The following is a 15499-nucleotide window of genomic DNA, read 5'->3' on the forward strand; positions in this document are numbered from 1 at the left end:
ACTGGGCCGAAGGTTTACCTTCCAACAATACAATGACCCTAAGCACACAGCTAAAATAACGAAGGATTGGCTTCACAACTGAATACTTTCCGTACCCACTGTAAATCACCCCCGTAGCAGGTGGAGCCAGGGATGGTGGAGGGTTTCTGAAGGCGCACTGCAAACTGCTACAGCAAACAATAGGCAAGAATTTAAATGTTGAGCAGCAAGTTTATTGGCTACCAGTACAGCAGGAACCAATCAGATATGCGCTATAGAGAACAATGTAATTGCAAGCAGATTGGGTTAGGGACTTATGAGCCTTCGCCATCTAGAGTTTAATGGCAGAACTTTGTATTGGGCCCCATTTTTATTAACTTTTTAAATGTTGATCTCAAAGCATAGTTGTAGAAGAAATATATTATTTACATTATTGTAGTAGTCAGCCCCATGTTATTTGGGATTCCTTCTGAAGTCCTTCTCAGGCTTTTTAGTTCTTGGAATTTCTTAAAATGTCTGGATCCCAAAAGAGAAATTCAGGTGAAAAACAGGAAAATCCAGTGTAAAAGTGCACATGGAAGTAAAGGGTAGTGAGGGCTAGAAACAGTGATTTGGCGGAAGTGATGAAGGGACCAACTGGCCACTATAAATCAAATCTGTCCTTGATGCCCTTTGTTATTTTGTTTTGTTGTTGTGGCAACAGTTCACAATCATTGTGTGAAAGTTGACATAGTGTGCAGTACAGTGACTTGAGTTCCACAATATCCTGTATAGCGTATCAAAGTATTTCCTTCTAACGGTCCCACAAAGCCTTCTGAAATCTGAATACAGAATGCTTTTTTTTAAGGTATTTGCATACAACTTAATTCACCTTGTAGCCTACAGTTATTCATCTTGGTTATGTAATTATGATAATATTGTTTTTTTCTAGTACAGTAACTTGATTTAAATGTTTCACTGGCTAAATATAATTTGCTGTTGCCTTAATGGACTCAAAGATGTGAAATGTTACGCATGCGCACGATGTCACTGTTTTCACAAATTCACGTTTTTGTTTTTAACCTATTTGACGACGATAACCCGCTTGAAACCCGTTTTTAAAAGTATGCGTTTTTAGTCCCCCAAAATGCAATTGTCGTGTAAATTAACAACCCAAAACGCATAAAAAGGTTTTGTTTTTAGCTGAAAGTGGTGTATAATTGGCCCCTTAGTCTCAGACGTGTGCTATGCCTAGATGGTACAACATTAATTCTACATTAAAAATGCATTTTATGTCCAGCCTAGGCTTTGCTCCAACCTAGTCTCAAGGAAAAACGTACCTGTGGGAACGTTTTCGCGAGTCACAAAAATACGTACCAATACGTACATATCACTGCAGTTTCCAACAGAAATGAACACTAGAGGCAGTAAAACAGCAAGCGCTTTTGATCTTTAAAATTTTTTACTGTGCAGTAAAAAAAAATTTTTATTACTGTGCAGATTATGGATTAATAAAGACTTGTTTTTACGTCTCCTTGCACAATATTATGTTATGACTTCAAAATGCTTTTTTTTACTAAAGTGCACAGTTTGTAAACAAATATTTTTTGGACTTTGCATCGGTTAACCAGCTCAATATATTTCACTTTTCTGATTTAACAAGCTTGCTTGGTAGCTCAGCTAATACGGAGTTGTACTTAGGACGAGGAATCCTTGGGTACAAATCCGGGGAAAAACAAGTCACGGTAAAAGAGCTCAAAGATGAGAGATCAAAACAAGCTAAAACGGCACGATTACGGATGCTTTTTATGTCACATTTGCTTTTGTTAACACTATAGGGTAGGTTTAGGTGTAGTGTTGGTGGTACGTTATTTAAAAAAAATAATGGAGTACTACACTTTTAGCTGCACCACTCGCCGGACAAAATTTCAAATCAGAACTGGTGATTTGTATAAAAATCGACGTCATAGAAACTTACCATATTCCTTTATCTGTTCCGGGGAAAAAAATGAACATGCATTTAGGAGTAGCATCTGCCTGCAATATCGGAGGCTGCATTTTCAGGACCACATTTCTAGGACCGCAGTTCTAGGACCCTAGCAATGATTTAGTTGTTTAATTGATAAAGTTTAATTTCTATATTGTCCTAACCAACCCCTAGCCCTAAACCTACCCGTTGGTAATGTTATTGATTAAATTTAATTGATATATTGTCCTAACCAGCCGCTAGCCCTAAACCTACCCATTGTTAACCCTGTTTAATTATTTGAACTAGATGGCGCTGTCACAAAAACGAGGGTCCTAGAAATGCAGTCCTGAAACTGCTGCGGTCCTAAAAGTGCAGCCTCCAGTATTACAGGCAGATAATATTGGTGATATGTACCTATTGGTACGTATTTTGCGTCTCGCAAAAACGTTCCCACAGGTACGTTTTTCTAATGAGACCAGGCTCCTTTCAACAGGGTATACGTCCAGCTGGTGCAACTGGCCCCAGGTGTTAGCAGACAGCTGCTAAATGAAAAGTTTGTATGAGAGATGAGGTGACAAAGCAACATTATCATATAACAGATGTACATAGGTAAAGCGCTGTTCATGCTGACAGGGATTTTATCACTGGAGGTCACCGGGTTGATGTACTGTTGGTTGCTTGTTCCTACTGCTGGTTGTCCTGATGTTATTGGTGGGCTGCGTGACTGTCCTAAGCTTTTTAAAGTTTTATAACAAATGAGGTGTATTTTCTGTAAAAATATGTCATTCTGTTTTAACAAGACTCAACAGCTTTACGTTGTTGAAAAATATTCCAAATCAAGAAGTAATGCCAAATGTGTTGGCCCTTTGATGTAATATATCATCAAAATACATATAGCAAACAAACTATGTATTAAAAAAACAGACAAAATGCATTGAATCAAACTGATCATGGAGGTACCGAGATTATATCAAGTATACATGCTTTGAAACATGTTAATGAGTTTGCTTCTTGAGCACAATCGATGGGGTCTGTAAAGTGGCATGTAAAAAATCATGACTTACAGTATTATGAGACCTAATGCTTGAAACCGCTTGAGGATATTGTCAATTCTTTGCCAGTCCTGGCTGCAGCGCTTCCTTATTTCTGATTTGTTATTCAATCCACACATAATCAAAAGTCCAACCCAGGAGACAGATTGAGTGAGCACTGTTTCATCGTACAGGTCAGTTAAAGGCTAGTGCCTGGAACGGGAAACCGCAAGTGCAGCTTTTAAAGCTAAGCCCCGATTCTTATTCATTGACAGACTCCATGATGCCTGATTCACCTCGAACCTTTGCAGGATTGTCCTTCGTGGCTCCACTGTAATTCGCGACAGACTGCTGGTGCCATCTTCCCTGTCTCTTGTATTCTGCTAACTAGTCCCGGCCTCCAGCGGAGTGACTGGCATGCTGAAGGAGTTAGTGAGGGCCACTGTTCATTCATACACAAAGATGGCATTGATCCCAGAACACTTGGAGGGGGCACTTTTGGCCAGCCCTTTTCATTGACATTCAAGCTGTCTTTAGGGATTTCCAAAAGGAAAGACAAAGTTGTTTTCTCTCTTTCCCTCCACTGACGGTGTCCAATTGCAACCAAGTCTGAGGTTCTAAGATCCCCATCAGATCCAGTAAAAATTGGCTTTTTTTGAACAACCCAAGACTAATTAAAATCAATAGCATTGTTGTGTGTGCCACGCATGCTGACTGAGCTTGATATGTGCAGCTTAAAATTCAGCTTGTCACCATGGGCATTCAGACACCATTTTGTAATGGGATTTTGACCCATTGATACACAACAATAAGCTTTGAAAGCACATGCAGTAACATTAAATTAGCTATATTGTAAATAATAATAGGAGATGTGTAGAAGCATTTTGAAATGGTATTACACTGCATATTTGTTTTTCATTGAGACAGTTGGAAAATTTGTCATGGGTGCTGATACAACACGATCACGGCCCTTAAGCCATTGCTGGGATTAAAATTATGGGTGTCACATGGCAGTTCTTCTCAAACATAAGAAAAAAAAACCAAATTCCAGTCTGGATTTGTGCCTCTTTAACTGGTGGACCAGCATAGCCTTACTGTTCACCTGCAAAACTGGCTGGAGAAGCTAGTCAAGTAGGTCTAGGGGTTCTATTGACTAAGAGCTTTAGCTGCTTAAGGTAGTTAAGATGCCTGGCTGAGAGACACAGAGAGACATAATAACATTCTTCATTTAAACAAAGCTGATAATTATTCTAAAAATCCCAAAATTAGTCTTTCTCTCTGACAATTGTCAGCGGCTGCATGAAAATGTATTTCTGCATGCCTCCTACGGTATATTATGAATGTGGGTTTGCAGTCTACATTGTATTGTGTAGTCTGATTCATGAATAAATTACTATTACGAACTTGATTGAAAACATACTGCATGACCAGTGTAGTCCAATTCATGAACTCTTATAAACCGGTTCTTTTTAGTGGCTTAAAACATTCAGTGACTCTTATGAACTGGGTCTTTTTAGTGGCTTAAAACATACAGAGTGACCAGTGTAATCCGATTCATGAACAAATGACTCTTATGAACAAGTTCTTTATATTGTATAATAACAACAAAACAATAGAGATGAACCGGTGACACACCCTGACCTGTGACATATATTAAATCAAAACATGCAGAGTGATCATTGTAGTATGATTCATAAACACCTATGAACCGGATGTTTTTAGTTAGTCTAAAAAAATACAGAGTGACCAATGTAATCCTTTTCAAAAACAAATGAATCTTATGAAATGGATATTTTTAGTCAATCAAAAACATACAGTGAGCAGTGTAGTCTGATTCATAAACAAATAACTCCTAATAACGGGTTCTTTTTAGAATACTTTTTGTGCACAAAAACAAAACAAAAATAATGATTTTATTAAACAATTTTCAGAAAAACCTCTTGGATTTCATCAAAAATATCTTAATTTGTGTTCCGAAGATGAACGAAGGTCTTACGGGTTTGGAACGACATGAGGGTGAGTAATTAATGAATTTTCATTTTTGGGTGAACTAAGCCTTTAAGCAAAAAAATTCAGTGTGACCAGTGTAATCTGATTAATAAGCAAATGACTCCTATGAACTGGATCTTTTTAAGTAATTAAAACCATACAGTGTGACCATTGTAGTCTGACTCACAAACAAATGACTCTTTTGAACCGGTTCTTTTTAGTTGATCAAACAAAATTACAGCCTGACCAGGGTAATCCGATTCACGAACTAATGAAGCTAATGGAATGGTTCTTTTTATTGAATCAAAAACATACATTGTGACCAGCATAGTATGATTCATGACTCTTATTTGTCACAAAGATAGAGCATAGTCTGGAAATTAACCACAGCAAATTTGGAGTCTCTCAAACTCAAACCCTCTAATGCCACCAACATCTGTAGGTTTGCGCTCATATTTATGCTAATAACTTTTGAACCGCAGTTTTGAACTCTCAGCCAAAACATACAGCCAGCGTGACCAGTTTAATCAGATTCATGAACAAATGACTCTTATGAGCCAGTTTACAAAAGATGGCTTATCTGTTAGAATCAGTCTAAAACACTGTATAATTACTGCTTTCTGCTAATGCTGTATAATTTGCAGAGAATTTCTTTTAATATTAATTTCTTTCAGCAAAATGAACATTTTGTTTTTGAAATATAAGGAATTAGTCAATCTGCATCCATACCCAGCCCTTTAAGCCCTCATGTTGTCTCCAACCAATGTTAGTGTTCTCTGCAGGATGTAGTGCCTTGTGGTGTCTGACTGTCCGAGGTTGAAGACGCAAGATAAAAGCGGGCTAGACAGGTGGGCGTTTGTGAAAAAAAAAAAAAAACATATATAAAATTGCCTTGTCTGTGTTATTAATACCAAAGAAAAGGCCATGCATACAGTACATGAGGTTTTAGCATGTCCCAAACCAGCATGTTAGCTCCCTAGGCATGTATTTATAGTAAGAGTTTCCTGTGGATGTTTCCCATTGGGGTCTGCGGAGGCTCGGATGGATCCTGATGGTGTTATTAGCCACCATTAAACACAGACTTGTTTTATGCTCTTCTTTGGATCCTCCATGAAAAGCCTGTTTTGTTGCTCGTGCTGTTTTTCTCCGAATTTGGTATAATGTCTCACACTGTCACAAAGCAAAATCCTCTCATGGCATGCAGGCTTTGTTGATGTTGTGCAGAAATAGGCCCTGGTAAATTGAGTTTTTCCTCCACAGGAAGAAAAGCACTGGCCATTTCCTCAGACGCCCTGGAGTGGGTATATGAAGGAGGAGGCTGGTCTCAGACTTATGTTCATCATCTGTCTGGAGAAAGGAAAAATGAATGACTGTGGGAGAATGAAATTTAATGATGAACACAGATAAATGTGCAGGATTAATAAATAAAAGTACTATTAATAACAAATAGAAAATAATTTATATTAAGTGTTAATGATGATGATTATTATTATTATCTGGTTCCAAAATGCATCTTATTAACATTATTATTTTTATTACTAATTATGATGATGATGCTTTATTATTAATCAGTTATTATTAATTGTTATAAAGAGATGCATTTTGTAACTAGATGATTTATTTACATCATCTACCAGCAGGGCTAACTAGTTCATGCTAATTAGCCAACGCTTGACCCCTTGACTTGTTAGTTCACCCAAAAATGAAAATTCTGTCATTAATTACTCACCCCCATGTCATTCCACACCTGTATAAGACCTTCGTTCATCTTCGGAACACAAATTAAGATTTTTTTGATAAAATCCAATGGCTCAGTGAGGCCTCCATTGACAGCAAGATCATTTAACACTTTCAGATTCCCAGAAAGCTACTAAAGATATATTTAAAACAGTTCATGTGACTACAGTGGTTCAACCATAATGTTATGAAGTGACGAAAATAACAAAATAACGACTTTATTCAACAATATCTAGTGATGGATGATTTCAAAACACTGCTTCATGAAGCTTCGAAGCTTTACGAATCTTTTGTTTTGAATCAGTGGTTCGGTGCATGTATCAAACTGCCAAAGTCATGTGAACCATTGAAATTTTGAAATGTTTCGAAACACTTATGACATAACGAAGCCTCGTTTACTGAAATCACGTGACTTTTGCAGTTTGATACGTGCTCCGAACCACTGGTATGTTTGGTATGTTTACCAAAAATATTAATTTCCGTTGGAGATTAATATTTTGTAAATAAAGTGGTAATTTTTTTTTTTTTTTTTTTTGCCTCTTCATAAAAATGAGGTTACACCACTGGAGTCACATGGATTACTTACTTTAATGATGTCTGTACTACCTTACTACCTTTCTGGGGCTTGAAAGTTGTAGTTGCGTAGGCTGTCAATGGAGGGACAAAAAAATCTTTGAATGAAGGAACGAATGCATGAGGGTGAGTATTTGATGACAGAAATTTTATTTTTGGGTGAACTAACCCTTTAAATTTTGTGCTGTAGACTTGCTGCAGACTCTGAATGTTTTCTTTCACAGACTGAACTAAAGCCTGACCCATTTACCACAAAACAGAGCATCAGTGGATCACCAGTGAACAAAGAAACCATTCATAAAATTATGTTTTGTTTTGAATGGAGAGTGTCTGCATTTCAGCAGGCACGGAAATTATCGGAAGTTACCTGTGATTGACCGCAAACGTCATGCAGTAGTTCCATTCTGAAACCCGGCACTAAAATTCAGAATGAGAGAAACAGAGGGAGATTTTCTATAATTATCATATTATATTTAATGGCCATAATTGTAATATTGGTGGATCCCTAGACTTGTATTGCTGTGTCGATTTAGTTTCTCTCTGGATGGGCTTGGGTTTGATTTCTTTATTTGTCTTGTGTTGTTGCAGAGGAGGAGAACATTTATCCATCATGACTATTTTCTAGGGCTGTCAATTGGCTGTCATACATAACTTGTGGTCGGAAAGAACATGATTTGTGTCATAGATTGTGTGTGCAAACCTGTCATTGATTTTTCAGGGAGAATGACAGGCAGCTGTACTCATTCAGAGAATAGATGAGATAAATGCTGAAATTTTGTATTACATAACCGTTAGAGGTGTTCCAAAGCCATTGACTGTCATAAGGAAACAGGCAGAGCCACTGAATGGCATCTAACTGTAACTGCAGAGTTATACAATGAAGACTGGCTTTGTGTCATTTCCACCACATGCATGTATACAAACTAGAAGTAAACAGAGCGTGAGCTTTGGCCACTGTGTAGGATTTGGGGGGCGGAATGTCTCCTTAGCTGGACAAATGTGTAAACATATTCAAACCCAAACAAACATACACATGCCAGTATACATTTATTGCTTCCTGGATGCAGTAAGTAGAAGAAATGACAACAATTGTACATACAGTCAAACCAAAATTTATTCAGACATCTTGAACGTTTCATTCATTAATACAGTTTATTCACTATAGTTTAAAAAATGGTAATATGATCTCATAGTTAAACTGTGTCAGAAAAAAATAATCTTAAGTATGTCAGATAACACTTAAGCAAAACATGGTCAGGTCAAAGTGTCTGAATAATTTTCGGTTCCAAATTTTTATTAAAGGTGCCCTAGATTCAAAAATTGAATTTCCCTCGGCATAGTTAAATAACAAGAGTTCAGTACATGGAAATGACATACAGTGAGTCTCAAACTCCATTGTTTCCTCCTTCTTATATAAATCTCATTTGTTTAAAAGACCTCAGAAGAACAGGCGAATCTCAACATAACACAGACTGTTATGTAACAGTTGGGGTGTACGCCCCCAATATTTGCATATGCCAGCTCATGTTCAAGCCATTACACAAGGGCAGCCAGTATTAACGTCTTGATCTGTGCACAGCTGAATCATCAGACTAGGTAAGCAAGCAAGAACAATAGCAAAACATGGCAGATGGAGCAATAATAACTGACATGATTCATGATAACATGATATTTTTTAGTGATATTTGTAATTTGTCTTTCTAAATGTTTCGTTCGCATGTTGCTAATGTACATACATGTTTTAAATTTTTTTGGAGGGTTCAAGCCTCAAATTAGGATGGTCAGAACCCCTCAAAGCCCCCTGTAATTTGCACTGCAGTCTGAATATTTTTCTATGAGAACTTAACTGAAACCCTTCTGGCATTGAAGATATTAGTAAAAGAATGACTTTATGGCTTGGTGCAGGTTCAGAGCGTTCTCATATTCGGTCACCTGGCTGTCTAATAAAGGCTGGATTTACTGCAGCAACCTTCCGTCTGAAGCTGAAGACGAGACAGTGGCCAGCAGGTGTATGTGAGGGGTATGTGAGTTTGTCTGCATGTGCGCACATCCATGAGTTTATGAGTAAGTGTTTTGTACTGAATATTTGTGAGGTGCTCTTTGAATGGGACAAGTTGTTTTTTCCTGCAGTCTCCTTGGATCACATCCACCTTTCCACCTCAGAGTTCCTCACTGACCTTCCTTAAGTCTCATGCTCAGAACTGGTAGGCTACTGGATTCTTTTTTCACTGTATGACTGTAGACAAAACAGGCATTTACTCACTCTCATTTTGTTCCAGACCTGTGTTACTCTCTTTTTTGTCCATACAGTGAAAGTCAGCAAGTAAGTTTGCTAACATGGATCATAATTTGGGTCATGGGCGGCCAAGGCTCATTGGTGCACGATGGCCTGTGTGGTCCGATCCAAAAAACTGTAGCTCAAATTGCTCAAGACGTTAATGCTGGTTCTGAAAGGTGTCAGAATACACAATGCATCACAGTTTGTGGCGTATGGGGCTGCATAGCCGCAGACCAGTCAGGGTGCTCATGCTGACCCCTGTCCACCGCAAAAAAGTGCCAACAGTGAACATCAGAACTGGACCACGGAGCAATGGAAGAAGGTGGCCTGGTCTGATGAATCACATTTTCTTTTACATCACGTAGATGGCCGGGTGCACTTACCTGGGAAACACATGGCACCAGGATGCACAATGGGAAGAAGGCAAGCAGGCAAAGGAAGTGTGATGCTTTGGGCAATGTTCTGCTGGAAAACCTTGGGTCCGACCATCAATGAGGATGTTACTTTGACACGTACCACCTACCTGAGCATTGTTGCAGATCATGTACACCTTGTCACCTCATTGAAACGGTATTCCCTGGTGGCTCTGGCTTCTTTCAGCTGGATAGTGCCCCCTGCCACAAAGCTAAAATTGTTCAGGAATGGTTAGAGGAGCACAATAACAAGTTTTGAGGTGTTGACTTGGCCTCCAAATTCCCCAGATTTCAATCCAATCGAGCATCTGTGGGATGTGCTGAACAAACAAGTCTGATCCATGGAGGCCCCACCTCGCAACTTGCAGGACTTAAAGGATCTGCTGTTAACATCTTGGTGCCAGATACCACAGCACACCTTTAGGAGTCTAGTGGAGTCCATGCCTCAACAGGTCAGGGATGTTTTGGCAGCAAAAGGTGGACCAACACAATTAGGAAGGTGGTCATAATATTATGCCTGATTGAGTGTATATATATAGTTCAGACATGAAACTGTCTAAACAGTCGGTTCATTGTTTGCTGTAAGCTAGTCCTAGTTCCTCTGAAATTTTCCACTTCCCCCAGCTCCACCTGCCTACATCTGCTATGGGATTTATGTATGCTCTATTTATGCAGCAGCAGCTTATCTTACATGTTCACAGCAGTGTGCCTGTGTATCTAATCAACAGCAACAGCAGCAACATATCAAATCTAGTCCATCAAGACCAATAACATACTTAAAATAATTCTGAGAATTGTCATGATTGATATGGAAAAATTATTTCTATTGACCATACAAAGCAAAAACAGAAATTAGACGGAACATTTGTCATGTAATTCTATATGCATCTAAGGAGACAGCATTTGCTGTGGAAATTGGTCTAGGATTGAATTGTAAGAAGTGTGCAAGTTTAAAAGCTGCTGTTATACCAGGCACTCAATGCAGTGGGGTGAATTTCTAAAGCTCAGATGACATGAAAGCATATGCAGATGTAAAGTGAAGTTACATGCAATTAGCCCAGGCCAGCAGCCCCATCAAACCAATGCAAGGTGCTGTTCACTGACACTCCAGACGCATGTTCATTATACTTGCTAATCGTGTAGCCGTGGAGCACAGCTATAAAAACATAATCAGCACCAAGGCTTTAGCTGCACAGCCGAGCCGCAATCAAGAGCCCGGTTTGATTACCTCCTTCCTTATTCACCCTTTCGTTTGGATTTTCGTTTATAGAGAGTTCTAGAACTGTTTAATTTCAGTTGATGAAATATATAAGTGGTTAGTTCTCAGCCTTGTAATCAGCACATTCAGTATGCATGTGATTATCATACCGGTTGAGAGCCTCTCTTTGGATATTTGTCCCACTCGCTCTGCTGTGTGGACTAACTGTTTACAGCACAGCCATTTAGACAGATATGCTAACAGGAAATACCTAGTTTTCTGTTCTGTCATTAAATTGTAGTTTTTATAGTTAGTATTTTCAGTGAAACAGCCCTTCTTGAATATCTTCATCCATATGAAGAGTGATACAGATCAAGACAAACAAAAATCCTTATAACTTATAAGTTAAAAACTTACAAAAAAAAATAAACTTATTTAGCTTATGCTTCATTTAAAGGGACACTCCACTTTTTTTGAAAATAGGCTCATTTTCTCATTCAGGCATAATATCATTGCACCTGCTGCACCCATGGTATGGCAGCAAAGTTCCTTGATTATTAGTATATAGTTCCAAGCCATATCGGCCTAGAAAATCGCAACTTTTCATTTTCCGTCGGTCTTAGTACCAGTGTAACTACAGAAGAGTCAAGTTTTAAATAGGAAAAATATTTAAACTCTTTGGTCATTTTTGAGCGAGATGCTAATGGTTTAATCAGATTCAATGAACTATGCTAAGCTATGCTAAAAGTGGTAACGCCCGGAGATCGGCTGAATGGATTCAAAAACGGTAAAACTCAAGGGTCAAGTCAATGCTGGATTTGCACAAAAGATTAACATGACAGCACATGCTAGTCGATGAGTTGATTATCCACTTACCATTCAGAAACGTCCAGTTGTAACTTCTTCCTGAGTCTCTCCATCAGTGTCTGACTTCAGTTTGAACAATTAAGGTTGAACACGTTACTGACAATCATCATTTTGGCTGCGTGAGATTCTCTAGCTTTGTTGTTGTTGAACAACCAAAGCGCAAACTGTTAAAGCTCCCCCCTCTTCTGCAAAGGGGGCCGGGAGCAGCAGCATCTCATTTGCATTTAAAGGGACATGCATGAAAACAGCATGTTTTTGCTCAAACCCAAATAGGGGCAAATTTGACAAGCTATAATAACTAATCTGTGGGGTATTTTGACCTGAAACTTCAGAGACACATTCTGGGGACACCAGAGACTTGCAAAATCATTCTGATATAGGCCTATCTGAACTGTCTTTAAAAACATCGAGACGTGCATTATCATAAACCTCAAAACAATTCAACAGTGCTGATTCCATGATGCAAGATGTTTTTTCAGTCTTTATTTGAATATGTACCATGTATTTAGCATGCATATTAAACAAACCAAACATTTCTGAATGAGTTTCTGAAAGCATTTGCCTCGCTCATATAACAAATCAACAAAATGTACAACCACAACCAAGATACCATGCTTTTATTTAGCTAGCTTTGAGATTTTTATAATCCAGACATGACAGGCCAATTACCTCAGGCTGTTTTATAATAGAAAAAGCAAGTGTGACAGTGTGATTCAGATAAGATGTGAATCGTTTAGTTTTTATTGAAACGATCCTCCCCATCAGCATTCCAAATAGAGATCTTACAGTGTGATAGGATTGATTTGTGTTTACTGAAATTTCCTTCATGCATAGTGACTTGTGGACACAGCTATTCATCAAACCTCAGTGCCTGAGGTTTACTGTATTTATTATTTCTGTCTCTTGGCAAATGCAGTCACTCTTCCTTCCTGTTGTTTTTATCTCAAGTCCTGTTTTGTCAGACCCCCAGTATTGTGGCATCTTTCCCCTTTCTCCTTGGGAAGGTTGTAAATTGCATTTGTTATATATTCCCTGCTGTCAGTGATCCGGAGGAGAAATTGGATTTCATGTTGGATCATTAGTGTTGGCTGTGGTTTGCTGTAGTTTCAGTCGGTCAGGGCCCCTCCATCCAGCTTGCTGCAATTGGATATTCAACTCAGTCTTTTCTCAGATGGATGACCGTGCAAAGGAGAAAGACATTTTGGCCTATTTGCTGACTATTTACATTCTCCTCTTTCCTGTGTCCCAAACAGGTACTTCTTCATCGCCTCAATCAGTATGCTGTGTCTAAAATTGATAAGAATATCACAGAAGAGACCGTCAAGGTGAGTTTTGGACACACTATTGGTTTTAGGGGTACACTGAAGCCTCAACAAATGCAGATTTATTTCAGAAATAGTTCACTAAACAATGAAAATGGTCATTTACCCACCCTCATGTCATTCAAAACTTTTTTTTATATATATAAAATACAAAAGGAGATTTAGCAGAATGACCAGGCTGCTCTTTTCCATACCATGAAGGTGAATAAAACTTCAAAAATGACAAACACGCAATGTTGTTATTATTTACTAAAACTGTTCAAATCATTTCGGAATTGAAATCTTTTTCGGAATTGAAATAAAACTAAACTAAAATATAAATATTAGTTAAGATTAGATGTCACATTTTCCCCTGTTTTATGTTCCTATGACTGTTATTTTGATATGAATTTCTATTCCATTGTTTATTTCCTGTTTCCCTTGTTGCCATGGTCCCTAATTTGCCCTTGTTTGTTCCCTAGTCACTAATAACCCTCACCTGTGCTTTGTTATCCCTTTACCTTTTTGTTTTTGTAGTCGTTTGTCGGTCATTGGGCCCTATAATACACCCGGTGCAATGTGACGCAAGGCGCAGCGCAAGTGTGTTTGCTAGTTTGCGTCCGGCGCCGTTCGCGTTTTCCCGTTCAGCGCCACGTCCTTAAATTAGTAAATGCATTTGTGCCAGTTAGCAATGCGCATTGCCGGCGCATTGCTATTTTAACGAGCTGAAAATAGACTGCGCCATAGACCAACTCAAACCTGGTCTAAAGTCTAAAATCAATGGCGCAATATTTTTTTGTTAGAGCGCGTTGGTAGAAACTGCGCCTCTGGGGCGCGTCCACAGTGCGCGTTGACTTTGCTTATTACACACAGGGATGCACATCACACAACATGCCAAATATTAAAAACAAAAGGATTGCAGTGTAAAAGAATTGTTGTGTAGGCTACATAAATATAAAAATGTAATGATGAATAGTCATTGCTTGTATTAGAATTAGGCTACCTATTTTCAATTCAGCCTATTACTACTTATAACGGACACAATCACTGCTAATTCATCCCACGCCTTCTTCACCTCGGGAAGCTTTGGTGGATTCCAGCTTGTCCGGTAGATCGGTTTCTTCGCTTGAAAAGCGTTCAGCTTTTCCGCCAACAAATTGCGCCATGTAAATAGCAATCCGCCATGGCGCGAGCGCATCTTGCACTTAAAGGGAATGGGAGATGACACTCTGATTGGTTTATTGAACGTTACGCCCATTACTCATTAAGAGAATAAGGACAACCCATTTCAAAAATGCGCCCCGGCGCACTGACCGTTTTTCCGTCGTTAAAATAGCAAAAGTGGATTTGGACATGCCCTGAGTGCACCTGCGCCGTGCGCTTTACACTTTGCGTTTAGATCGTTAAAATAGGGCCCGTTGTCTTTAAATTTCTTTTCATGTCTGTGAAGCTGTTTTGTTTGCTGTACCCCTTCATTTTTTTGGATTATCTTCTTTGTTTATTTAATAAAATGATCCGTTCAAAATATTTTTTTTGAATATTATGTTTTTATTTTGGCATTAAGACAACATAGAACATTACAAAGAGACAATGACAAGAAACGGAAGAAAAAAAAACAAAAAAAAAACAAAAACATTTTGAATGATTTTTCAACCTCGAGTTACATCAGTTCCTTCAGTTTTATACATATTTCCTATAATGTTATACATTTCTAGGCCAGTGTACAAGGGCAATATGGTGATCATGTGAATAATAAATGGGTCAGACCTTTAAACTGTTATCCTTGACATTTGATAGATGTTTAAGAAAGGGTTCCCAGGTGGCCTCAAAGCCAGCAATATTGCCAGAGAGGTTGTGTCTGAGTCTCTCCAAATGTAAAGTGGCAGAAAGTTCAGAGAGCCAAGATTTAAAAAGTGGTTTTGATGCCTTTTTCCATAGACAAAGGATAATTTTTTTAGCTACCACCATTCCATATTGGATAGCTTTTTGAGTTTGATGGTTGATACCATGAAGAGAGTCAGACCAGCCGAAAACAGCAACAGCTGGGTCAGGAGAGAGATCACAAGAATATGCCTCAGAATAGAATCTAAAAATTTCGCTCCAAAACTCAAAAAGTTTCGGACAGAACCAAAAGAGATGTCCCAGAGAGCCCTCAGCAGATTCACATTTGTTACAGGTAGAGGAA

At 38.6% G+C, this 15499-nt stretch overlaps 1 protein-coding gene across 2 annotated transcripts in view; it reads left to right on the forward strand.

Moving 5' to 3' along the window:
* Positions 1-15499, forward strand: part of prex2 (phosphatidylinositol-3,4,5-trisphosphate-dependent Rac exchange factor 2) — a 150283-nt gene that overhangs the window by 11034 nt on the left and 123750 nt on the right. For both annotated transcript variants that reach the window (XM_067378256.1, XM_067378257.1), the window contains exon 2: positions 13267-13338. In XM_067378256.1, coding sequence (XP_067234357.1) covers positions 13267-13338 — 72 coding nt within the window. The remainder of the gene's footprint in view (positions 1-13266; positions 13339-15499) is intronic.

This window comes from Chanodichthys erythropterus, chromosome 23 (assembly GCF_024489055.1).
Source record: "Chanodichthys erythropterus isolate Z2021 chromosome 23, ASM2448905v1, whole genome shotgun sequence".
In the NCBI taxonomy this organism is placed as follows: Eukaryota; Metazoa; Chordata; class Actinopteri; order Cypriniformes; family Xenocyprididae; genus Chanodichthys; species Chanodichthys erythropterus.